The sequence below is a fragment of the Phyllobates terribilis genome, unplaced genomic scaffold (assembly GCF_046119375.1).
Source record: "Phyllobates terribilis strain yellow unplaced genomic scaffold, ASM4611937v1 Scaffold_11__3_contigs__length_659146591, whole genome shotgun sequence".
Lineage (NCBI taxonomy): Eukaryota > Metazoa > Chordata > Amphibia > Anura > Dendrobatidae > Phyllobates > Phyllobates terribilis.
This window is the reverse complement of record NW_027362771.1, coordinates 475,414,707-475,440,443: the sequence shown is the minus strand read 5'-3', so window position 1 is coordinate 475,440,443 and position 25,737 is coordinate 475,414,707. Positions and strand designations below refer to the sequence as shown.

The following is a 25,737-nucleotide window of genomic DNA, read 5'->3' as shown; positions in this document are numbered from 1 at the left end:
TTCACAAGTCTGCAGTCAGAGTGAGTGCAGACCAGGGCTATGGAGTCAGTAAGCCAAACCACCGACTCCTCAATTTCCTTGACTTCTCCACAGCATTGCTTCACTACTGAGCGTATACATAAAGTGCAGCACAGATTCATCTCAACTAAAAACCGAGATCCTTAGATCGAGAACAGAACAGACATTTCGTAACTTTCCCAAATTCTTATGAAAACATTTACAGCACATCCTGCATTGTACTACTGTACCCAATTTATTATATATTGTCAGTCTGTTTTATACCAACTTCACCAAAATGGACACCGACTCCACAACCCTGGTACAGACTTGTAGCCTAAGATTATACGATCCGTTTACCACTTTGGACGTATGAGTACGTCCAAGGTGGTATCCATGCAGGCTCCAGCTCTGAACCCACATGTTACCGGGCACATCACAGCTGATCTGATCAGCTGACGTGTGCCCCTATCAGCCTTGGGTGGAATCCTGATACACCTGCAGCTGTTAACATGTTAAATGCAGCTGTCAATCTCAGATAGCAGCATTTAACATCGCCACGCCGGATGTTCGTCGCTATTTCCTCCCATCGGCGCCCGTGTCACATGACTGCGGGTTACCGATGGGTTGGCATGACAACACAGGGTCTACAGGAGACCCCTGTGGTTGTCATTGCCGGGATACTATGAGTGCCTCCCAGTGGTCATAGCTGAAGCCCTGCTGTGTGTAGCACAGACAACTTCAGCTTCTAGTCTCCCATGGACACTATTGAAGTTGGTAAAAAGTAAAAAAAAAAGCTTAAAAATATAAGTTCAAATCACCCCTTTTGCCCCATGCAAAACAAATATACACATATTTGGTATTGCCGTGTTCATAATCGCCCAATCACTATAAAAATAAAAAATTGGATCGGTAAAAGGTGTAACAAGAAATTAAAACGCCTGAATTAAGTTTTTTTTTGTTGCAATAACAGGCGATCAAACGATTGTATCTACCCCAAAATGGTATCAATAAAACCGTGCACGCAAAACATAAGCCCTCACCCGGCCCCAGATACCAAACAATGGAGACACTACGGGTCTCAGAAAATGGCGCCATTTTTTTTCTGCAAACTTTGGATTTTTTTTTCACCATTGAAATAAAATATAACCTATACATGTTTGGTATCTATGAACTTGTAATGACCTGGGGAATCATAATGGCACTTTAAGCATTTAGTGAATATGGTACAAAAAAAAACATTGTGGAATTACACTTTTTTTTGCCATTTCATTGCACTTTGATTTTTTTTCCCTGTTTTCCAGTATACGATATGGTAAAACCAATGGTGTCATTTAAAAGTACAACTCGTCCCGCAAAAAAAACAAGCCCTCGCATGGCCATATTGAATGAAAAATAATAAAAGTTATGTCTCTATAAAGACAGGGAGCAAAAAAACGCAAGAACCTAAGGTCGCGAAAGGGTTAAGTAAGCTTAAAAGCATCTCTCCCGCCAAAATGATCTAACCAGCCTGCAACTCAGTGCTTATGGGATGAATGTTGCTAATGTAGTACCATTATATGTACAGGTAGATTACACAACAATTACATTATTTCCATACACATAATCTGGAAATATTCATTGAGTAAATACAATCAGGTTTAGTAAATAAGGCATAGATAACAGAACATATATTTTAGCGATAATGATTTGACAAAATATCCCAGGCACTGATCTCTGGGACGACTGCTGCAGGAGGGAATATTCTTTGGTATGCGTGTAATGGCTTCACCCGATTTGTCCTCAATAGCCTTCCTAATAAAGTGAGTCGTGTACCGCTCCCTTTGTTAAAAACGAACGTTTGTTCTTTGTTGTACAAAGTTCATGTGAAAATTGGTTAAAGTGTAAATAAGTTAAAGGCTATTAAAAAGTTTAGCAGCTTGATACTATATGTAAAATCCACTACCATCCAAAGAGATATTCCAGAGCTTTAGATACTAATGTGTTATCCTTTTTTGGTGTCTGTCTGTCCATGAATACCTGCAAAAAAAAAAAAAAAAAAAAAAAAACTTGTGTTAGCAGATTTTGCCACCACTTGTGAAAAATAGCACCAGAGAGACCCTGCAGAATCCCACCGCTGCCACCAGAGAGATCCTGCCAAATCCCACCATTTGTGAGGGATCCACACCTCGACCACCTGCCGGACGTCACAATTACGTCAGACGGAACACATGATACGGATCCGCCCTCTGCACCAACGTGACCATTCCACACCCCCTCGAGGACGGGTAAGGTCAGATTGGTACCGTTCTACACAGACACCCCTTGTCCACACGGGTACAGGAAGGCATCGGGAGTGAGAAGAGGTGGCCCACTCAGTCACTGACGTGGCACCACACTCGCTCACACGGCTGAGAGGACCCTTCACTAGCCCCAGTGAAGCAGAACCTTGTCGGCCTGGTAGAGCTGCCACCATTTTCTATTAAATATAATTCCCACTCAGACCGGGGAATTATATTGGGGCAGGAATCCGCTCCGGTAGCGTATTCGTTGAACTGAACAACGGACGTGAGAGTCCGTGGATCGAGATAAAAGAGCAGCCCAAGGTTAAATTAGATATTTAATCGCCTTAAGGCCACACTAGACAATACACTATATACATAAGGGTTATACATACATAATTGTCAGAGATGCAAACACAAGAGTAGTGGTACAAAAGACATCAGTTATTGAGAGTCAGTTACCAGTCAGATGGAAGGCATGACTTGCGGGGGAGGGGCTGCCACATGGGAGGCTTGTGGTCCCCTTTGTTCAAGGACCTCCCAGGAAAAAAAACACTGAGCTAGGGCTGCTGGAGCTTTAAACACCTCTAGGTCACTGCCCGCAGGCTGGACCTAAATCTCCACCCCTGGCCTCTCTCAGCTAAAAACTCCAAAAACTAAAAATGGGCTATGCTTTCTTAATGGACGGTCCTAGGGAGCTGGTTCTGGTGTCATCGGACCAGCTGCGCGGCCTTAGCGGGTTTCCAAAAGGCTGTGCTGTGTATCTCCTCATCCCTACGCGCTAGACTATGCTGGAAGCTATAGTGACATTCCTCCTGTTCGCGTGATTCCAAAAATCTATTTGGTGTATTGCTGGGATGTATCATATTCCCATAACTCGGTATTGAATTATACTTGTCTAACACAAAGGACATGCCGCATCGCTGGAGTCCACAGGGGATCTTCCTGTGGCATCTTCACAGCAGAAGGTGAGGGTTTTGTCGCTCACTGTACCTCAGCCCCCTCCCTTCTTGTTTAGCTGCAGAAGTATCCGATTACATCTGTACATTGTAGACCTCTGTAATCCTTCGCCAAACAGGGCAGAATGATTGACATAGGATTACAGTACAGACCAAAAGTTTGGACACACCTCATTTAAAGATTTTTCTGTATTTTCATGACTATGAAAATTGTACATTCACACTGAAGGCATCAAAACTATGAATTAACACATGTGGAATTATATACTTAACAAAAAAGTGTGAAACAACTGAAAATATGTCTTATATTCTAGGTTCTTCAAAGTAGCCACCTTTTGCTTTGATGACTGCTTTGCACACGCTTGGCATTCTCTTGATGAGCTTCAAGAGGTAGTCACCGGAAATGGTTTTCACTTCACAGGTGTGCCCTGTCAGGTTTAATAAGTGGGATTTCTTGCCTTATAAATGGGGTTGGGACCATCAGTTGTGTTGTGCAGAAGTCAGGTGGATACACAGCTGATAGTCCTACTGAATAGACTGTTAGAATTTGTATTATGGCAAGAAAAAAGCAGCTAAGTAAAGAAGAACGAGTGGCCATCATTACTTTAAGAAATGAAGGTCAGTCAGTCTGAAAAATTGGGCAAACTTTGAATGTGACCCCAAGTGCAGTTGCAAAAACCATCAAGCGCTACAAAGAAACTGGCTCACATGAGGACCGCCCCAGGAAAGGAAGACCAAGAGTCACCTCTGCTTCTGAGGATAAGTTTATCCTAGTCACCAGCCTCAGAAATCGCAGATTAACAGCAGCTCAGATTAGAGACCAGGTCAATGCCACACAGAGTTCTAGCAGTAGACACATCTCTACAACAACTGTTAAGAGGAGACTTTGTGCAGCAGGCCTTCATGGAAAAATAGCTGCTAGGAAACCACTGCTAAGGACAGGCAACAAGCAGAAGAGACTTGTTTGGGCTAAAGAACACAAGGAATAGACATTAGACCAGTGGAGATCTGTGCTTTGGTCTGATGAGTCCAAATTTGAGATCTTTGGTTCCAACCACAGTGTCTTTGTGCGACGCAGAAAAGGTGAACGGATGGACTCTACATGCCTGGTTCCCACCGTGAAGCATGGAGGAGGAGGTGTGATGGTGTGGGGGTGCTTTGCTGGTGACACTGTTGGGGATTTATTCAAAATTGAAGGCATACTGAACCAGCATGGCTACCACAGCATCTTGCAGCGGCATGCTATTCCATCCGGTTTGCATTTAGTTGGACCATCATTTATTTTTCAACAGGACAATGACCCCAAGCACACCTCCAGGCTGTGTAAGGGCTATTTGACCAAGGAGAAGGGTGATGGGGTGCTACGCCAGATGACCTGGCCTCCACAGTCACCAGACCTGAACCCAATCGAGATGGTTTGGGGTCAGCTGGACCGCAGAGTGAAGGCAAAAGGGCCAACAAGTGCTAAGCATCTCTGGGAACTCCTTCAAGATTGTTGGAAGACCATTTCCGGTGACTACCTCTTGAAGCTCATCAAGAGAATGCCAAGAGTGTGCAAAGCAGTCATCAAAGCAAAAGGTGGCTACTTTGAAGAACCTAGAATATAAGACATATTTTCAGTTGTTTCACACATACAAACAAGTTAGATAGATCATGCACTGTGCATGATCTAACTAACTTGCTGGTGCCTGGTCATGACGACATCGGGTCACTATTGCAACGATCAGGTAAGAGCTGTCTTATCACTGCCTGCTTCTGAAATGCTGCGATCGACTTCAGGGGCAGAGTGCCGGCTGTCAGAATGAGCTGTGCGGGCGTGATTGCCGAGCATAATTATACGTACCTGGTCATTAAGGCCCAGGGCACAGACACGTATCAATACGCCTCAAGTCAAAAAGGGGTTAAAAAAAAGAAGTAATCTCACAATTTTCACAATGGTCTCTGAGGCAGTTTTTGACTCATATTTCCTGTCTCAGGCAGAGTTTCCATCAGGGTCTTTATCATCAGAGGCAGGATTACATTGATAGGTAACGCCTCCATACACAGCGGATCACACAGGATCCACCAATCACAGCAGGTGATGCCACAGATGACCCTGCTCCCGCTCCCTTCACAATGACCTTTGCACACACTTAGGTTTCAATACCAATGATAGGGTCAGAGTCGGATACTTGTTGCTAATTTACATGTGATGTTTCCTGAAACAGCAGGAAATTAGAGTTCTATAATAAACCCAGTGTGAAAATTGCAAGATTACTAATTTTGTTTTTTAATAAAGATTGTGATGAGAAAAAAAGAAAACTACCAAAATGTTAAAAAAAATGCATTTAATCACAAATATCTGTTTTCAACAATAGGTAATTTTCTGAAGATATAGAGAAAAAAAAGGAGCATCTTCCCTTTAAGATCGGATTTGATGTTTTCAAATGTCCAGTAATCCTTGACATTTGTATTGGGGTACACAATGTGTGGGGTACTGAGTATAACGTTATCAGAAAGGGGAAAGAGAAGGTTACAAAAACCTTGGAAGCATCAGTAAAGACTTTTCCATGATGCCACTATAATGGGATACAAGGGTCCTCTATCTACTCAATTTATTGGTAAGCTGTGTGCTGCAGAGGAGAGAAATACTAATTATAACTGCTCTGAGGCAGGAAATACTGTGGTGGTCCTGACTGGTATTGTTTTGCCCAGTTGGCTGGTCTGGTATGTAAGTGGAAAAAGTGGACAGCAACTATCAAAGGTGAAGAGCTTGTTGAGTGGAGAAAATACCTTGTAGGGACTGGTTGAGGCTCTGTAAGCTGCAGCGAGAGGTCTCATTCCTGATCGAGGGGAGCTTATGCTTTTAACCCGTGGAGTGATGGCTGAATACACCGAGGACACAGGCGCCTTCTCATTATTTTCCATTAAACTCTGAAAGCAAGATCAGAATAGGTTGATCTAAAGTCCAGACTGTAAAGAAGATCAGTAATAAATACAATGATGATACACATTCTAGACCAACATCCCTTCATTAAAAGATTATTCCTTTTATGGCCGAGATCAAAATAGCTGCATCCTGGCTCCAATCACTGGAAGTGGAGCTACAGAAAGACTACAGATGTAGAAATAAATAAGTTACTGTTCAAACCAAGCAGAGGCGCTCTGTGCACCCTTGGCATCATCGAGCAGTTCAGTTCACATTCCCACCTAATTGTTTTCCACCTATCTCCATTGCTTTACTTGTTTTATATCGGAGAACAGTATCTATATGTGAAAATTAGTTTGAGAAGAACCTGTAGCTCAACCGTTTTTGACTGTCTTCGTAGCTACACTTCCAGTGGCTGGAGCCTAGACAGAGTTATTCTCATCTCAGCCACAAAAGGCTGACATAGAAAGTGACTTATGGTATTGGGGTTATATACAACATGACATTCACAACTCTTAGAAAGGGTTTTCTGTGATTTTACAAAATCATTAAAATTAGGGGGGGTCAACAGCAGGACAAAAAAACATCAGAGATTGCTGGAGCACAGCACTTACCCAGCAAGTCTAAATGTGGTCATGTCTGATACTGCATTTGTCAGGATAAAATAACTGTTCAAACCAAGCACAGGCGCTCGGTGCACCCTTGGTGTGGCTAAATAGTGCATGTTCTGAACTACTTGTTTTCCTTCTATCTCCACCCTCCATTGCTGCACCTGTTTTTTATAGACCAGTATTTATGTGTGAAAACTAGAATAAAGAGAAATACCTTATCTATGCAAGGTTTAACACCGATCATAATGCAATCGCCAAATATCTTGCCATCTTTACTTAGAGCTTTCCTTGCCTGCAGCTTGGACTGATATTGTAAGTGCATCCAGTTTCCAGCATTTGACATCTAAGAAATGGGGAAAAAAACCTAATTATATAATATACATACATACAGTACAGACCAAAAGTTTGGACACACCTTCTCATTTAAAGATTTTTCTGTATTTTCCTGACTATGAAAATTGTACATTCACACTGAAGGCATCAAAACTATGAATTAACACATGTGGAATTATATACTTAACAAAAAAGTGTGAAACAACTGAAAATATGTCTTATATTTTAGGTTCTTCAAAGTAGCCACCTTTTGCTTTGATGACTGCTTTGCACACTCTTTGCATTCTCTTGATGAGCTTCAAGAGGTAATCACCGGAAATGGTTTTCACTTCACAGGTGTGCCCTGTCAGGTTTAATAAGTGGGATTTCTTGCATTATAAATGGGGTTGGGACCATCAGTTGTGTTGTGCAGAAGTCTGGTGGATACACAGCTGATAGTCCTACTGAATAGACTGTTAGAATTTGTATTATGGCAAGAAAAAAAGCAGCTAAGTAAATAAAAACGAATGGCCATCATTACTTTAAGAAATGATGGTCAGTCAGTGCGAAAAATTGGGAAAACTTTGAAAGTGTCCAAAAGTGCAGTTGCAAAAGCCATCAAGCGCTACAAAGAAAATGGCTCACATGAGGACCACCCCAGGAAAGGAAGACCAAGAGTCACCTCTGCTTCTGAGGATAAGTTTATCCGAGTCACCAGCCTCAGAAATCGCAGTTTAACAGCAGCTCAGATTAGAGACCAGGTCAATGCCACACAGAGTTCTAGCAGAAGACACATCTCTTCAACAACTGTTAAGAGGAGACTTTGTGCAGCAGGCCTTCATGGTAAAATAGCTGCTAGGAAACCACTGCTAAGGACAGGCAAGAAGCAGAAGAGACTTGTTTGGGCTAAAGAACACAAGGAAAGGACATTAGACCAGTGGAAATCTGTGCTTTGGTCTGATGAGTCCAAATTCGAGATCTTTGGTTCCAACCACCGTGTCTTTGTGCGACGCAGAAAAGGTGAACGGATGGACTCTACATGCCTGGTTCCCACCGTGAAGCATGGAGGAGGAGGTGTGATGGTGTGGGGGTGCTTTGCTGGTGACACTGTTGGGGATTTATTCAAAATTGAAGGCATACTGAACCAGCATGGCTACCACAGCATCTTGCAGCGGCATGCTATTCCATCCGGTTTGCGTTTAGTTGGACCATCATTTATTTTTCAACAGGACAATGACCCCAAACACACCTCCAAGCTGTGTAAGGGCTATTTGACCAAGGGGGAGGGTGATGGGGTGCTACGCCAGATGACCTGGCCTCCACAGTCACCAGACCTGAACCCAATCGAGATGGTTTGGGGTGAGCTGGACTGCAGAGTGAAGGTAAAAGGGCCAACAAGTGCTAAGCATCTCTGGGAACTCCTTCAAGATTGTTGGAAGACCATTTCCGGTGACTACCTCTTGAAGCTCATCAAGAGAATGCCAAGAGTGTGCAAAGCAGTCATCAAAGCAAAAGGTGGCTACTTTGAAGAACCTAGAATATAAGACATATTTTCAGTTGTTTCACACTTTTTTGTTAAGTATATAATTCCACATGTGTTAATTCATAGTTTTGATGCCTTTAGTGTGAATGTACAATTTTCATAATCAAGAAAATACGGAAAAATCTTTAAATGAGAAGGTGTGTCCAAACTTTTGGTCTGTACTGTACATACATACATATATATATATATACATACACTGCTCAAAAAATAAAGGGAACACTTAAACAACAGAATATAACTCCAAGTAAATCAAACCTCTGTGAAATCAAACTGTCCACTTAGGAAGCAACACTGATTGACAATCAATTTCACATGCTGTTGTGCAAATGGAATAGACAATAGATGGAAATTATTGGCAATTATCAAGACACCCTCAATAAAGGAGTGGTTCTGCAGGTGGGGAGCACAGACCACATCTCAGTACCAATGCTTTCTGGCTGATGTTTTGGTCACTTTTGAATGTTGGTTGTGCTTTCACACTCGTGGTAGCATGACACGGAATCTAGAACCCACAGAAGTTGCTCAGGTAGTGCAGCTCATCCAGGATGGCACATCAATGTGAGCTGTGACAAGAAGGTTTGCGGTGTCTGTCAGCGTAGTGTCCAGAGGCTGGAGGCGCTACCAGGAGACAGGCCAGTACACCAGGAGATGTGGAGAAGGCCGTAGGAGGGCAACAACCCAGCAGCAGGACCGCTACCTCCGCTTTTGTGCAAGGAGGAACAGGAGGAGCACTGCCAGAGCCCTGCAAAATAACCTCCAGCAGGCCACAAATGTGCATGTGTCTGCACAAACGGTTAGAAACCGACGTCCACAGATGGGGGTTGTGCTCACAGCCCAACACCGTGCAGGACGCTTGGCATTTGCCACAGAACACCAGGATTGGCAAAGTTGCCACTGGCGCCCTGTGCTCTTCACAGATGAAAGCAGGTTCACACTGAGCACATGTGACAGACGTGACAGAGTCTGGAGACGCTGTGGAGAGCATGACCGGTTTGGCAGTGGGTCAGTAATGGTGTGGGGTGGCATTTCTTTGGAGGGCTGCACAGCCCTCCATGTGCTCGCCAGAGGTAGCCTGACTGCCATTAGGTACCGAGATGAGATCCTCAGACCCCTTGTGAGAGCATATGCTGGTGCGGTTGGCCCTGGGTTCCTCCTAATGCAGGACAATGCCAGAACTCATGTGGCTGGAGTGTGTCAGCAGTTCCTGCAAGATGAAGGCATTGAAGCTATGGACTGGCCCGCCCGTTCCCCAGACCTGAATCAAATTGAGCACATCTGGGACATCATGTCTCGCTCCATCCACCGTCACGTTGCACCACAGACTGTCCAGGAGTTGGCGGATGCTTTAGTCCAGGTCTGGGAGGAGATCCCACAGGAGACCATCCGCAACCTCATCAGGAGCATGCCCAGGCGTTGTAGGGAAGTCATACAGGCACGTGGAGGCCACACACAATACTGAGCCTCATTTTGACTTGTTTTAAGGACATTACATCAAAGTTTGATCAGCCTGTAGTGTGTTTTTCCACTTTAATTTTGGGTGGGGGGACGACTCCAAATCCAGGCCTCCATTGGTTAATAAATTTGATTTCCATTGATGATTTTTGTGTGATTTTGTTGTCAGCACATTCAACTTTGTACAGAACAAAGTATTCAATGAGAATAATTCATTCAGATCTAGGATGTGTTATTTGAGTGTTCCCTTTATTTTTTTGAGCAGTGTATATACACATACATACATACATATACACATACATACATATACACAGTTGCGCTCAAAAGTTTATATACCCCGGCAGAATTTTTCCTTTCTTGGGCTTGTTTCAGAGAATATGAATGATAACAAAAAAAGTTTTTCTCCACTCATGGTTATTGGTTGGGTGAAGCCATTTATTGTCAGACTACTGTGTTTTCTCTTTTTAAATCTTAATGACAACCAAAAACATCCAAATGACCCTGATCAAAAGTTCACATACCCTGGTGATTTTGGCCAGATAGCATGCACAGAATTTGAATGGCTACTAAAAGTGACATCCTCACCTGTGACCTGTTTGCTTGTAATCAGTGTGTGTGCATAAAAGCTGAGTGAGTTTCTGGGATCCAGACAGACTCTTGCATCTTTCATCCAGCCACTGACATTTCTGGATTGTGAGTCATGAGGAAAGCCAAAGAATTATCAACGGATCTTTGGGATAAGGTAGTTGAACTGTGTAACATAGGAAAGGGATACAAAAAGATATCCAAGGAAGTGATAATGCCAGTCAGCAGCGTTCAAACTGATTAACAAATGGAAAGTCAGGGGCTCTGTAAAAACCAAACTACACTGTGTGCAGAATTATTAGGCAAATGAGTATTTTGGTCACAAGATACTTTTTATACATGTTGTCCTACTCTAAGCTGCATAGGCTTGAGAGCCAACTTCCAATTAAGTAAATCTGGTGATGTGCATCTCTGTAATGAGGAGGGATGTTAACTAATGACATCAACACCCTATATAAGGTGTGCTTAATTATTAGGCAACTTCCTTTCCTTTGGCAAAATGGGTCAGAAGAGAGATTTGACAGGCTCTGAAAAGTCCAAAATTGTGAGATGTCTTGCAGAGGGATGAAGCAGTCTTGAAATTTCCAAACTTTTGAAGCGTGATCACCGAACAATCAAGCGTTTCATGGCAAATAGCCAACAGGGTCGCAAGAAGCGTGTTGGCCAAAAAAGGCGCAAAATAATTGCCCATGAATTGAGGAAAATCAAGCGTGAAGCTGCCAAGATGCCATTCACCACCAGTTTTGCCATATTTCAGAGCTGCAACGTTACTGGAGTATCAAAAAGCACAAGGTATGCAATACTCAGGGACATGGCCAAGGTAAGGAAGGCTGAAAAACGACCACCTTTGAACTAGAAACATAAGTTAATACGTCAAGAATGGGCCAAGAAATATCTTAAGACTGATTTTTCAAAGGTTTTATGGAATGATGAAATGAGAGCGACACTTGATGGGCCAGAGGCTGGATCAGTAAAGGGCAGTGAGCTCCACTCGACTCAGACATCAGCAAGATGGAGGTGGGGTACTGGTATGGGCTGGAATAATCAAAGATGAACTTGTGGAATCTTTTCGGGTTGAGGATGGAGTGAAGCTCAACTCCCAGACCTACTGCCAGTTTCTGGAAGACAACTTCTCCAAGCAGTGGTACAGGAAGAAGTCAGTATCGTTCAAGAAAAACATGATTTTCATGCAGGACAATGCTCCATCACATGCATCCAACTACTCCACAGCGTGGCTGGCCAGTAAAGGTCTAAAAGAAGAAAAAATAATGACATGGCCCCTTGTTCACCTGATCTGAACCCCATAGAGAACCTGTGGTCCATCATAAAATGTGAGATCTAGAGGGAGGGAAAACAGTACACCTCTCGGAACAGTGTCTGGGATGCTGTGGTGGCTGCTGCACGCAATGTTGATCTAAAACAGATCAAGCAACTGACAGAATCTATGGATGGAAGGCTGTTGAGTGACTGTCATCATAAAGAAAGGTGGCTATATTGATCACTATTTTTTTTGTTTTTGCATGTCAGAAATGTTTATTTCTAAATTTTGTGCACTGATATTGGTTTACCTGGCGAAAATAAACAAGTGAGAAGGGATTATATTTGGTTTTTATTAAGTTGCCTAATAATTCTGCACAGTAATAGTTACCTGCACAAACAGATATCCTCCTAAGATAGCCGAGTCTTTTGGGTTGATTGAGAACACAGTTGTTGATCAATAATAAAAATAATCCTCTAAAATACAACTTGCCTAATAATTCTGTACACAGTGTATGGTCAGGTAGACCAACAAAAATTTCGGCCACAACTGCCAGGAAAATTGTTTGGGATGCAAAGAAAAACAAAGGTCAACAAGGCCTATGATGAAATGAACACCATTCCTACAGTAAAGCACGGAGGTGGATCGCTGATGTTTTGGGGATGTGTGAGCTACAAAGGCACAGGAAACTTGGTAAAAGTTGAAGGAAAGATGAATGCAGAACATTATCAGCACATACTGGGGGCAAATTTGCACTCATCAGCCGGAAGCTGCGCATGGGACGTACTTGGACATTCCAACATGACAACGATCCAAAACACAAGGCCAAGTCGACCTGTCATTGACTTCAGCCAGGGATGTGGAGTCGGAATAAAATGGACCGACTCCTAAAATATATAATAAATTGGGTACAGTAGTTCAATGCAGTTTGTGGGGAATATTTTTTCATAAGAATTTGGGAAAGTTATGAAATGTCCTATAAATGTCTGTCCTATTCCTGATCTAAGGGTCTAGAGTTTTACCTGAGATTAATCTGTGCTACAGTAAATTTATCACTTAAACATAAACCATGTATGAGGGAGTTGGAGTCGGTGGAATGAAAATTGAGGAGTCGGAAATTTGGCTTACCGACTCCACACCCCTGGCTACAGAAGAATAAAGTGAAGATTCTGGAGTGGCCATCTCAGTCTCCTGACTTCAATATTATTGAGCCACTCTGGGGAGATTTCAAGCGCGCAGTTCATGCTAGACAGCCCAGGAATTTACAGGAACTGGAGGCTTTTTGCGAAGAAGAATGGGCAGCTTTACCATCTGAGAAATTAAAGAACCTCATCCACAACTACCACAAAAGACTTCAAGCTGTCATTGATGTTAGAGGGGGCAATACATGGCATTAAGAACTGGGGTATGTGAACTTTTGATCAGGGTCATTTGGATGTTTTTGGTTGTTATTAAGATTAAAAAAAAAAAAGAGAAAACACAGTAGTCTGACAATAAATGGCTTCACCCAACCAATAACCATGAGTGGAGAAAAACTTTTTTTGTTATCATTCATATTCTCTGAAACCAGGCTAAGAAAGCTGCCGGGGTATGTAATAAGGTACAGGGAAACACACAGATTACAACCCAGTGTTCTCCATATGCAGTGGGGGAAATATGTATTTGATACATTGACGATTATGTTTTCCCACCTACAAAGAATGGGAGAGGTCTGTAATTTTTATCGTAGGTACACTTCAACTATGAGAGACAGAATCCAAAAATAAAAACCAGAATATCACATTGTATGATTTTTAAATAACTTATTCGCATTTTATTGCATGAAATAAGTACTTGATCACATATCAACCAGCAAGAATTGTGGCTCTCACAGACCTGTTAGTTTTTCTTTAAGAAGCCCTCCTACTCTGCACATATTACCTGTATTAATAGCACCTGTTTGAACTCATTACCTGTAAAAAAGACACCTGTCCACACATTTAATCAATCACACTCCAACCTCTCCACCATGGCCAAGACCAAAGATCTGTCTAAGGACACAAGGAACAAAATTGTAGACCTGCACAAGGATGAGAGGGGCTACAGGACAATAGACAAGCAGCTTGATGAGAAGTCAACAACTGTTGGCACAATTATTAGAAGATGGAAGAAACACAAGATGACTGTCAATCTTCTTCGGGCTGGGGCTCCATGCAAGATCTCGCCTCAGGGTGATTCTGAGAAAGGTCATGAATCAGCCCAGGACTACACAGGAGGACCTAGTCAATGAACTGAAGACATTACTGTTAGTAACACACTATGCTGTCATGGATTAAAATCCTGCAGGGCACGCAAGGTCCCCCGGCTCATGCTAGTACATGTCCAGGCCCGTTTGAAGTTCGCCAATAACCATCTGGATGATCCAGAGGAGGCATGGGAGAATGTCATGTGGTCAGATGAGATCAAAATAGAACTTTTTGGTATCAACTCTCCTTGTTGTGTTCAGAGGAAGAAGGAGGAGTACAACCCCAAGAACAGAGTCTCAACCATGAAGCATGGTGGGGGAAACTTCATACTTTGGGGGTGCTTTTCTGCAAAGGGATCAGGACGACTGCATCATATTGAAGGGAGCATGGAAGGGGTCATGCATAGAGATTTTGGCCAACAACCTCCTTCCCTAAATAAGACCATTGAAAATAGGTCGTGGCGTGGCTGGGTCTTCCAACATGACAATGACCCGAAACACACAGCCAGGGCAACTAAGGAGTGGCTCCATAAGAAGCATTTCAAGGTCCTGTAGTGGCCTAGCGAGTCTCCAGACCTGAAACCAAAAGAAAATCTTTGGAAGGAGCATAAACTAAATGATGCCCAGCGACAGCCCCAAAAACTAAAAGATCTGGAGAAGATCTGAATGGAGGAGTAAGCCAAACTATCTGCTGCAGTGTGTGCAAACTTGGTCAAGAACTACAGGAAATGTCTGACCCCTGTAATAGCAAACAAAGGTTTCTGTACCAAATATTAAGTTCTGTTTTTCTATTGTATCAAATACTTATTTCATGCAATAAAATGCAAATTAATTATGTAAAAATCATACAACGTGATTTTCTGGATTTTTTTTCGATTCTGTCTCTCACAGGTGAAGTGTACCTACGATAAATATTACAGACCTCTGCATTTTTTGTAGGTGGGAAAACTTGCAAAATCGGCAGTGTATCAAATACTTATTTTCCCCACTGTATTTATAAAAATACACATTTTTGCTCTTCTATGGCAATATGCTACAAAATATGGGCTCTAAAAGTTCTCACCATTCTAAGCCATAGTAAGCAAAATATGTTTCCCTTAAAAATGGTTTCCCCAAAGTAAAAAGGGAAATTAATCAATGAAAAAATACATTACAAATGAATTGATAAATAATTGTAATAGTCATCAATTTATTTACAATAATGTATGGTTTCATTTATTCATTTTCTTTGCATCATTGAAGGTGTTCTTCGGGAAATAGACTCAATGAAAACAGGAAAATTATCCTTACCACGTGTTTTACTATATTCCCATACTGAGCAAACTGTAGTAAGATGTAGGAAGAAGAGGCTTGAGGAAACCTAAAAATTAATGGTAAAAACAGATGTAATGAAAGAAAAAACAAAAAAAATTTCAGGCATTCTACAGATGGCCATATTAATTTATGATGATTTCCTACAAGAGCCATAATACAGTTTGTACATATCAGTAATATAGAACCACAGAAGTCCCATATATTCTCCCCAACACACGGAGTGCCGACAACTCGCTCCAGCTTTATAATGTGCTTGAGGCATTGAGCATAATGCTATTACAAGTATAAAGACTATCCTAACACTTGGAGGTAGGTAATAAACCCGCTGCCATCTGCATACATAATTTTTTCTTTTTTTTCTAATAAGTTCCTCTGACATTTGGCTGCAGTTTACCTTCTCGAACAGGAATGTGCTTAGCATACCCATACAGAATATGCCTTTGTTGCATCCATCAACTTCATTACTACAGTGTATTGGAACTTGTAGTGATGGACAATGGATGGTATCCCTAGCTTCACTAAACATATCTCACACTCATCTTATTCTCTAGTCCTATAAGTTGGGAGGAAAAAAAATACAACTTAGCTCACCCATATACTGTAACCCATGTATCATCCACTTGGTAATTGGAGGTCAAAGTATCACCTTGCGTGTAAAATGGATCGAGCTGTGCAGGTGATAACATGGCTTTTCTGTTCTGCTTAATGGTTGATGGACTCAATACACTTGAATCTGTGTACATAAAAAGATTAGTTTACAAATTAATTCTAAGACCAGACTAAAATAGATAAAAAAAATCCACCCTTTGTTCAAGTGTAACTAGAATGATTTTTGTTATTTTTAAAACAATTGTTTCATATGTAGGTCGAAACAGTCAATTACTAAAAAAAAACTTCTGTGAAGGAAACTTAAAACTGGGTAAGGAACAGCCAAACTCTACTACAAAAGGTGATGTTGTGGAAGACAGTTTCGTCTGTTTCAGTTGCAGCAGATGAAAGACACATCATGATTACTTCCCTTCATAATCAAAGGATGTTCAGCACTGCCATCAGCTCAGACATAGCCGCAAGTAGAGGGACCCAGTTACACCCATCTACTGTTCAGAGAGTTCTGGCCAGAAGTGCTGTTCCTGGAAAAATTGTGGCCAAAAAGCCATAACTTCATAACTTCCACATGCAAGGAAGGCCAAGTGACTCAACTATACATGAAAACATAGGAATTAGGGTGCAGAAAAATGTCAACAGGTGCGCTTTAACTCCACAGCGGTGTTAAATCTTTGTGAAGCTTCACTTATATACTGGAGGAGATGTGGATAACTGCTGAAAGTACAATTCCCTAATAGACAGCAATGGCTCAGAACCGTGGATCTTCATGAATCCAGTACAAGTACTCTGTACTCAAAACACTTACAGCTGGTGTTTTGGGACAGTATCTTACTTACAGGCATATGGAGTTGATGGGGTTGATTGTATTTCTGCAGTAAAATTCGTCTGCAATTTAAGACAAATGTAAAACATTAATATACATGCTAACATGTAATTAATAGCTACTCCAGCTTAACTGATGTCATCTCAGACTTGTTCCAGCGGCACCCGAAGCCGAAGCCGCAGGCTGGAGATTACATACTAAGGCCTCAGAGACATCAGTTAGGTTAGAGGGGAAGTATTTGTGGTATGGGCACTGCAATTATCACTAAAGCAGCTCCACCTATGTGACTTCTAGCAAGTCATTTGCAGGGATAAAATCTCTTTTACATACAATGAAGATACTGACATGTTCGTTAAGTTCACTTTAACAAGATCATATTAATTCTGTTAACAGAAAAATCTAGTCCCCCTAAATCCCTGTCTAAACCCCCACCCCACAAAAAAAGACTGACCAATAACGCCAGATTCCTCTCTAAAGGCTATTAGCCATTATACACATTAATGTTGTCCGAACCTGACAAGATCGACCGACATTCTGATGTGTATGGGGTTCTGCCAATTGTCCCCCCAATGATGATTTTGGAAGAGAGAAGAATTCAGCCATTGGAATTTCAATTGCCATACCTTTTCTTCTCCCTGGAGATAAGCTGTTGCCACAGGAATCTTAAGCTGCTGACCAGAGGTGGTGGCATGCCAAAATATGCACCAACAGCCCGTCCACATAGCCAGTGACACCACCTAAATATGCACCAACAGCATGTCCACATAGCCAGTGACACCACCTACTTATAGAAAAGTCAGGAGATCCACACATATCACCAATGATTTCGGCACAATAGAGTTGGTGAATATACTCAGTCAGCAAATCAAGTGCATATACAGTTAGGTCCAGAAACATTTGAATAGTGACCGAATCTTAGTGATTTGGGCTCTACATGAAACTATTTGTGATTTAAAATCAAAGAACTGAGATGGAAATGAAAAGAAGACTGTCAGGTTTAATTAAGGAAGTTGATCAAAAATATCCTCTGAAATGTGTAGGAATTGCAACAATTTTTCTACAAAGATGTAGTAAAACATGGAACTTCATAAGGAATACAACTGTACAATGAGATAACATCACACGACAGCCATGTATAAATTGCTACACCAAGTCAGATTAGACAATTGTTCTAACACATCCCGGGAATCTTTTAAAAATCCCGAGGTTCCCTGAACAAGAGGTTGCAACAATGACAGACCATATTCTGGAGATGATGGGTCTCTTCGGAGTGGGATCAATAGCTTTGTGAATTTTGGGCAACCCATACAAGATGGGAAGAATCTGTACACAAATACTATGTTTTTTTAATAGATTTTTTTCAATAAATTTGCAAATTTTACAAAGCTGGATGTTTTTCTAAATTTCCTGTATCTCAAGTGGTCTATTGGAATCCGTGCTTCTCACACGCCGGGAACCTGGTCTACATGTGTATCTTATTTCATTTTTCTACAAAGCCTCCTCTTTTCAGGGGCTCAAAAGTATTTGGACAAATTAACTTTACTATAAAATGTTCATTTTTAATACTTTGTAGAGAATCCTTTGCAGGCAATGACTGCCTGAAGTCACCAAACGCTGGGTTTCCTCCTTTGCGATGCTTTGTAGGGCCTTTACTGCAGCGGATTTCAGTTGTTGCTTGTTGGTTGCTTTTTCTGCTTTAAGTTTAATCTTATGCATGTGAAATGCTGCTCGATGGGGTTGAGATCTGGTGACTGACTCGGCCATTGCAGAATATTCCACTTCTTCGCCATAAAAAACTCCTGGGTTGCTTTTGCAGTAATGTTTTGGGTCATTGTCCATCTCTACAGTGAAGCGCCGTCCAATCAATCTTGCTCCATTTGGCAAATTCTGAACAGAAAATATCACCAGTACACTTCACAATTCATCCAGCTGCTTCTGTCTTCAGTCACATCACTAAACACTAGAGACCCAGTGCCATTAGAAGCCATGCATGCCAATGCCATCGTACTAACTCCACCATGTTATGCAGAGGATGTGGTGTGCTCTTGATCATGAGCCGTTCCAAGCCTTCTCCATTCTGTCTTCCCATTATTCTGATACAGGTTGATCTTAATTTCTTCTGTCCAAAGAATGGTTTACAGAACTTAACTGGCTTCTTTAGATTTTTTTGGCAAAGTCTAATCTGGCCTTTCTGTTTTTAAGGCTGATTAATGGCTTGCACCTTGTGATGAACAGTCTAAATTTGCGCTCATGAAATCTTCTCTTCATGGTAGACTTAGATACTGATACTTATACTTCCTGGAGAGTGTTCTTCACTTGGGTGGATCTTGTGACGGGGGTTTCCTTCACCATGGAAAGGATTCTGCGATCTTCCTCCGCTATTCTCTTCCAAGGACGTCCAGGCCTTTGGAGTTCCCAAGCTCACCAGTGTGCTTTTTTTTCTACAGAATGTATGAAACTGTTAATTTGCCCATTCCTAACATTTCTGAAATCTCTCTGATGGATTACTTCTTTTTTTTTCAGCCTAATGATCGTCTGCTTCTATTCCATTGAGCGTTCCTTTGCCCGCATGTCATAGGTTCACAGCAACAGCTTCCAAATGACAATGCTCCACCTGGAATCAGCTGCAGACCTTTTACCTGCTTAACAAGGGAATAGCCTATGCAGCCCTCGTTAATCCATCAAAAAGCTTTTGAGATAATTGTCCAATTACTTTTGGTCCCTTTAAAAAGAGGCAGCTACATATTAAAGAGTTGTAATTCCTAAACCTTTACTCCAATTAAGATGTGAATACCCTGAAATTAAAACCGAGTCTCTGCCCTTTAAGCCTACATTGATTATACAACTGTACTTTGACTATGTTTTGGTAAATAGCTAAAATGCTGTCACTGTCCAACTATTTCTGGACCTAACTGCATTACTATTCACTAAACAGTAGATAATGAAACTCCCTAATAACGGTTTAACAAAAAATAACTGAGTGCATGAGGCGGAGGGTAAAACCAATTACATAAGTTATAAGAATGTGATTATGTCCTGAAAAGTGGTCAAGCTAAATGCAGTTAAATAAAAGACAATACTTTACCAGCTTTCTGGAACTTAAAGGGGTGGTATTAAGACCAGAAAGTAAAAGGTCCTCGTATATGCTTCCAACAGGTGGCGCACCACTCTTATCTTTATGAGAAGGGACCACCGGCTGAGGAGGAGAACCACCTAAAATTGCATGAAAAAAGTGTTATGTTAGTTAAGAGTAAGAGTTTGCTCTCTATGGGTCTAACACCTGAGTCTCTGCTTCCGGCACCAGCTGTGATGGCTGTTTAGTCCCGTTGACTAGAATAGACCTGTGCTGCACTTTTCTATACATTTTCATTCTAAGGATCAGTATGGATCCAAGAAACTGAGCCATCAAAATTACTGGTGCTCATTTTTAACTTTTTGTGTAATAAATATAGTCACAATTAAAGATACAATTTTGAGGTACACAACCAATTGTGGCACTGTTTCAGGATTTTTTAAGCCAATAACTGCGGTTGCAGTGATACCAAATATGTATTTTTTCCCTTAAGTCCCTACTTTGAACAATATTTTTTGAATATAATGGGATATTTAATGAGAATCTGTTGCTCTCTGACAGAAAAACCGCTGTTCAAATTCATACATGTCACTGCAAGCATTACCTCTCAACAGAGGTGATCGTGAATCCATAAATGACAATGACGGTCGTGGCTGTGGTGTTATGGGCACTGGAAGATCACCCATTAAAAAACCAGGAAGAAACTGCGCACTGGCACCTGGTTTTGGAGATGTTGGTGAACCCATTGTCATAGATTCCCCACCTGAAGAAATAAGAAAGGATTCAAATACAAGTGTAAGCTGTATACCAATTTTCAAGCAGGAAAATATACAGTTTAGCATCACATAATAATTACAAGATCAGTATCCTGCATTATATACACGTTTGGAAAATTGACTTGGTAAGGCTCATCTTATAGCCCCTTGATTCTGACCAAATAAATTATTTTTATTTGTCATTGCCCTTTTCTACTGCCTGATCCTTCGTCCATCTAATAAAACGCCTGGCAGTGGATAGCCAACTATCAATAAGTCATCAGCACCATGAGCAACATTATTAATAAAAATCAGATGTAAAACTCTTAACCTCGGATAACTCTGTAGCTGCGTTGTCTACCACAATTATGTGGGTGAATATGGCAAAGGCTACTCTATTATCAGTGCAGTAGCAGCACATGTGCCCCGCTATTAAAGAAAATGAATATTCACTGCTCTCCACTCCCATAGTCCCGTCCACCTCTCAGTGCAAATAAGTGGGCGGGACTATGGGCGTGGAGAGTAGTGAATATTCATTTTCTTTAACAATGGCACACGTGATAGCTGCAGGCGCCTCTTGTGACCTGCTCCACCTAATTGATGCGTAATTCAAGTCACAATGACGAATTTAAAAAGAGATTTTTTTTTTTTTTTTTTTTTTAAAAAAAAAGGTTCTTATCAACCTGCTTTCACCAAAATGTAGAGAAAAACATTTGGTGTCTCAGCATGTGTGATTTTCCAAATTAATAAAATATCAGAATATTCAGTGAATGCCCCTCAAAATGCCCCTGTTGTTTTATGGTCAGTGGTCACTTATGACAGAATCTCTGTTTTATGGTCACTTCACCTCATAAGAAATAAAATAAAAAGATCAGAAAGCTGTAAGGATCCCAAAATATCAAATCTCGCCTCCACGGCTCGCGGCTGGGTTCGCTGTGTTGGGTGCGTGTCGCCTCCACGGGTCGTGACTGGGTGCGCTGTGCTGGGTGCACGTCGCCGCCACAGGTCGTGGCTAGGTGCGTGTCGCCTCCACGGGTCGTGGCTGGGTACGCTGTGTTGGGTGCGCGTCGCCTCCACGGGTCGTGGCTGGGTGCGCTGTGTTGGGTGCGAGTCGCCTCCTCGGTTCGTGACTGGGTGCGCGTCGCATCCATGGGTCTTGACTGGGTGCACGTCGCCTCCACGGGTCGTGGCTGGGTGTGCTGGGCAGTGCCTGGAGGTCATGTGCTGCTCACACTGATACACAGCTTCGCTCCTGTTACAGCAGCCACATCTCACTAATAATAACACTAGTGAAAGTAAAGCCACTCAATAATCCTCAGCGGCTGCTGACAGCTCAGGTCACTGCGCAGACCTGGCCAATGGGGGGCACTGTCATACAACTTCAGTGCAACTACAAAGCGAGCAACCAAGAGGAGGTTCCACTCACCCACAGACTCCAAAAGGAAAACTGCCATGTCTCCAGGAGCAGTGCACCATGAGTCTCACAGGGGGCTGAGAACGGACACTTCCGCCGAAAAGCCCGGGCGTCTCTGCTCAGCAAATCACAGCCCTGCCTGTCATCCTCACAGCGAGGTCTGGAAAGGTAGTGTCTAGAATGGAGTTGCTCCTGTGAGGGGAAGATGTCACAGCAAGGGCGGGGCCTCCTCCTCCAGTGCAAACTTCAACTTGATACCAGGAAGCAGCATTAACCGTTGTGCCAACGAAGCTGCTGCACTGGAGAGGAGTGAGGTGCTGCACCATGAGGAGAGGACTGAGGAGCTGCACCATGGAGCACTGTGAGGAGAGGACTGAGCGCAGCACCATGGAGTATGAGGAGAGGACTGAGAGGCTGCACCATGGAGCTGTGTGAGGAGAGGACTGGGGGGCTGCACCATGGAGCCCTGTGAGGAGAGGCCTGAGGGGCTGCACCATGGAGCCCTGTGAGGAGAGGCCTGAGGGGCTGCACCATGGAGCCCTGTGAGGAGAGGCCTGAGGGGCTGCACCATGGAGCCCTGTGAGGAGAGGCCTGAGGGGCTGCACCATGGAGCCCTGTGAGGAGAGGCCTGAGGGGCTGCACCATGGAGCCGTGTGAGGAGAGGACTGAGGGGCTGCACCATGGAGCCCTGTGAGGAGAGGCCTGAGGGGCTGCACCATGGAGCCGTGTGAGGAGATGCCTGAGGGGCTGCACCATGGAGCCCTGTGAGGAGAGGACTGGGGGGCTGCACCATGGAGCCCTGTGAGGAGAGGCCTGAGGGGCTGCACCATGGAGCCCTGTGAGGAGAGGCCTGAGGGGCTGCACCATGGAGCCCTGTCAGGAGAGGCCTGAGGGGCTGCACCATGGAGCCCTGTCAGGAGAGGCCTGAGGGGCTGCACCATGGAGCCCTGTCAGGAGAGGCCTGAGGGGCTGCACCATGGAGCCCTGTCAGGAGAGGCCTGAGGGGCTGCACCATGGAGCCCTGTCAGGAGAGGCCTGAGGGGCTGCACCATGGAGCCCTGTCAGGAGAGGCCTGAGGGGCTGCACCATGGAGCCCTGTCAGGAGAGGCCTGAGGGGCTGCACCATGGAGCCCTGTCAGGAGAGGCCTGAGGGGCTGCACCATGGAGCCCTGTCAGGAGAGGCCTGAGGGGCTGCACCATGGAGCCGTGTGAGGAGAGGCCTGAGGGGCTGCACCATGGAGCCGTGTGAGGAGAGGCCTGAGGGGCTGCACCATGGAGCCGTGTGAGGAGAGGCCTGAGGGGCTGCACCATGGAGCCGTGTGAGGAGAGGCCTGAGGGGCTGCACCATGGTGCTGTGTGAGGAGAGGCCTGAGGGGCTGCACCATGGAGCCGTGTGAGGAGAGGCCTGAGGGGCTGCACCATGGAGCCGTGTGAGGAGAGGCCTGAGGGGCTGCACCATGGAGCCGTGTGAGGAGAGGCCTGAGGGGCTGCACCATGGAGCCCTGTGAGGAGAGGCCTGAGGGGCTGCACCATGGAGCCGTGTGAGGAGAGGCCTGAGGGGCTGCACCATGGAGCCGTGTGAGGAGAGGCCTGAGGGGCTGCACCATGGTGCTGTGTGAGGAGAGGCCTGAGGGGCTGCACCATGGTGCTGTGTGAGGAGAGGCCTGAGGGGCTGCACCATGGAGCTGTGTGAGGAGAGGCCTGAGGGGCTGCACCATGGAGCTGTGTGAGGAGAGGCCTGAGGGGCTGCACCATGGAGCCGTGTGAGGAGAGGCCTGAGGGGCTGCACCATGGAGCCGTGTGAGGAGAGGCCTGAGGGGCTGCACCATGGAGCCGTGTGAGGAGAGGCCTGAGGGGCTGCACCATGGAGCCGTGTGAGGAGAGGCTTGAGGGGCTGCACCATGGAGCCGTGTGAGGAGAGGACTGAGGGGCTGCACCATGGAGCCGTGTGAGGAGAGGACTGAGGGGCTGCACCATGGAGCCCTGTGAGGAGAGGCCTGAGGGGCTCCACCATGGAGCCCTGTGAGGAGAGGCCTGAGGGGCTCCACCATGGAGCCCTGTGAGGAGAGGCCTGAGGGGCTCCACCATGGAGCCCTGTGAGGAGAGGCCTGAGGGGCTCCACCATGGAGCCCTGTGAGGAGAGGCCTGAGGGGCTCCACCATGGAGCCCTGTGAGGAGAGGCCTGAGGGGCTCCACCATGGAGCCCTGTGAGGAGAGGCCTGAGGGGCTCCACCATGGAGCCCTGTGAGGAGAGGCCTGAGGGGCTCCACCATGGAGCCCTGTGAGGAGAGGCCTGAGGGGCTCCACCATGGAGCCCTGTGAGGAGAGGCCTGAGGGGCTCCACCATGGAGCCCTGTGAGGAGAGGCCTGAGGGGCTCCACCATGGAGCCCTGTGAGGAGAGGCCTGAGGGGCTCCACCATGGAGCCCTGTGAGGAGAGGCCTGAGGGGCTCCACCATGGAGCCCTGTGAGGAGAGGCCTGAGGGGCTCCACCATGGAGCCCTGTGAGGAGAGGCCTGAGGGGCTCCACCATGGAGCCCTGTGAGGAGAGGCCTGAGGGGCTCCACCATGGAGCCCTGTGAGGAGAGGCCTGAGGAGCTGCACCATTGAGCCGTGTGAGGAGAGGCCTGAGGGGCTGCACCATGGAGCCGTGTGAGGAGAGGCCTGAGGGGCTGCACCATGGAGCTGTGTGAGGAGAGGCCTCAAGACTAAGAGCCTGTAAGGCTCGAAACACGTAGACCCCGGTGTCCACCATGTCATTTTATATTATCTTCATTTTTTCTTTGTTTTTAGACATATCCATATTGTGAAAGTGTTGACACAAACCTGACATAGAACTTCGCAGCTTAGTAATGGGGTTGGGTCTGCATCCTGTATATGTTCTGAAAGTTTGATCTTTAATTTTTGTGTGGTACATCCAGTATATTGAATGCAGCGAACGCTGCATACTGCCAGATATACTACATATGTAGTGTTGCAGTTAATGAAATTTTTTATATCATATGTGTGTTTATTTTCTTGTGGCGTAAAAAACAAAGTTTTGGTCTTATATTTACATAAATCGTATTTTGGTTGTCCACACCGAAAATTCCCTTTACAGGATAACCAAGTATATTAGTCACAAGATAAAGATAACATACTGTTGTGTAACCACGGAATAGACCGTACCTACAAACAATTACACAACATCAATCATATGAAATTGAAAACAACTTTATCAGTTCAAATAAGCAAGGGATAAGGAGGTCCTACAGGTGGATCAAATTGCAGAGGGTATCCAATATGAAAATAGTCTAACAGTGGTAGCCCAACGTTATATAGTAATAATACAGTGTAGAAGTGGTCACAATATCATCAAGAATACCACCGAAACAGTGGAAATAAATGTTGTTAATCAAGGTGGTAGGCATTCCATGAGTTCTAAAGTAAATCAATCAGTCAATCTCTAGATAGCAAAATAATTATATAGGATTACATATATTTTTTAATATTTAATCAGGATAAGTAAGTAAAGAGACAGTGCTCATCCAACAGTCCAGACCCATGATTAGAATAAGTTATATCTATAGTAGATGTCCAATCAATTCATAATATAGGGATAAAGTGACATTGTGCCAAAGTGAAACAGACACCTATACAAAAC

At 44.1% G+C, this 25,737-nt stretch overlaps 1 protein-coding gene across 1 annotated transcript; it reads right to left on the bottom strand.

Moving 5' to 3' along the window:
* Nucleotides 1-1,617: 1,617 nt before the first annotated feature.
* On the bottom strand, nucleotides 1,618-22,310 carry LOC141166570 (nucleoporin NUP35-like). Its single transcript, XM_073653388.1, has 9 exons — nucleotides 22,108-22,310; nucleotides 20,531-20,689; nucleotides 19,939-20,066; nucleotides 16,867-16,915; nucleotides 16,016-16,157; nucleotides 15,401-15,470; nucleotides 6,951-7,079; nucleotides 5,990-6,130; nucleotides 1,618-2,016 (listed from the first exon to the last, which is right to left on the bottom strand). Exons 1-9 carry the CDS (start codon nucleotides 22,133-22,135, stop codon nucleotides 1,939-1,941), a joined length of 924 nt encoding a protein of 307 aa, XP_073509489.1. The 5' UTR covers nucleotides 22,136-22,310; the 3' UTR covers nucleotides 1,618-1,938.
* Between the last annotated feature and the right edge of the window lie 3,427 nt (nucleotides 22,311-25,737).

Excerpts from the sequence above, each read along its gene's own strand:
- LOC141166570 (XM_073653388.1), bottom strand. The coding sequence starts at position 22,135 with ATGGCAGTTTTCCTTTTGGAGTCTGTGG. Across the intron at positions 20,690-22,107 it reads TTTCCTTTTGGAGTCTGTGG|GTGGGGAATCTATGACAATG; the intron begins GTGAGTGGAACC and ends TTATTTCTTCAG. Across the intron at positions 6,131-6,950 it reads TTAAACCTTGCATAGATAAG|AGTTTAATGGAAAATAATGA; the intron begins GTATTTCTCTTT and ends TCTTGCTTTCAG.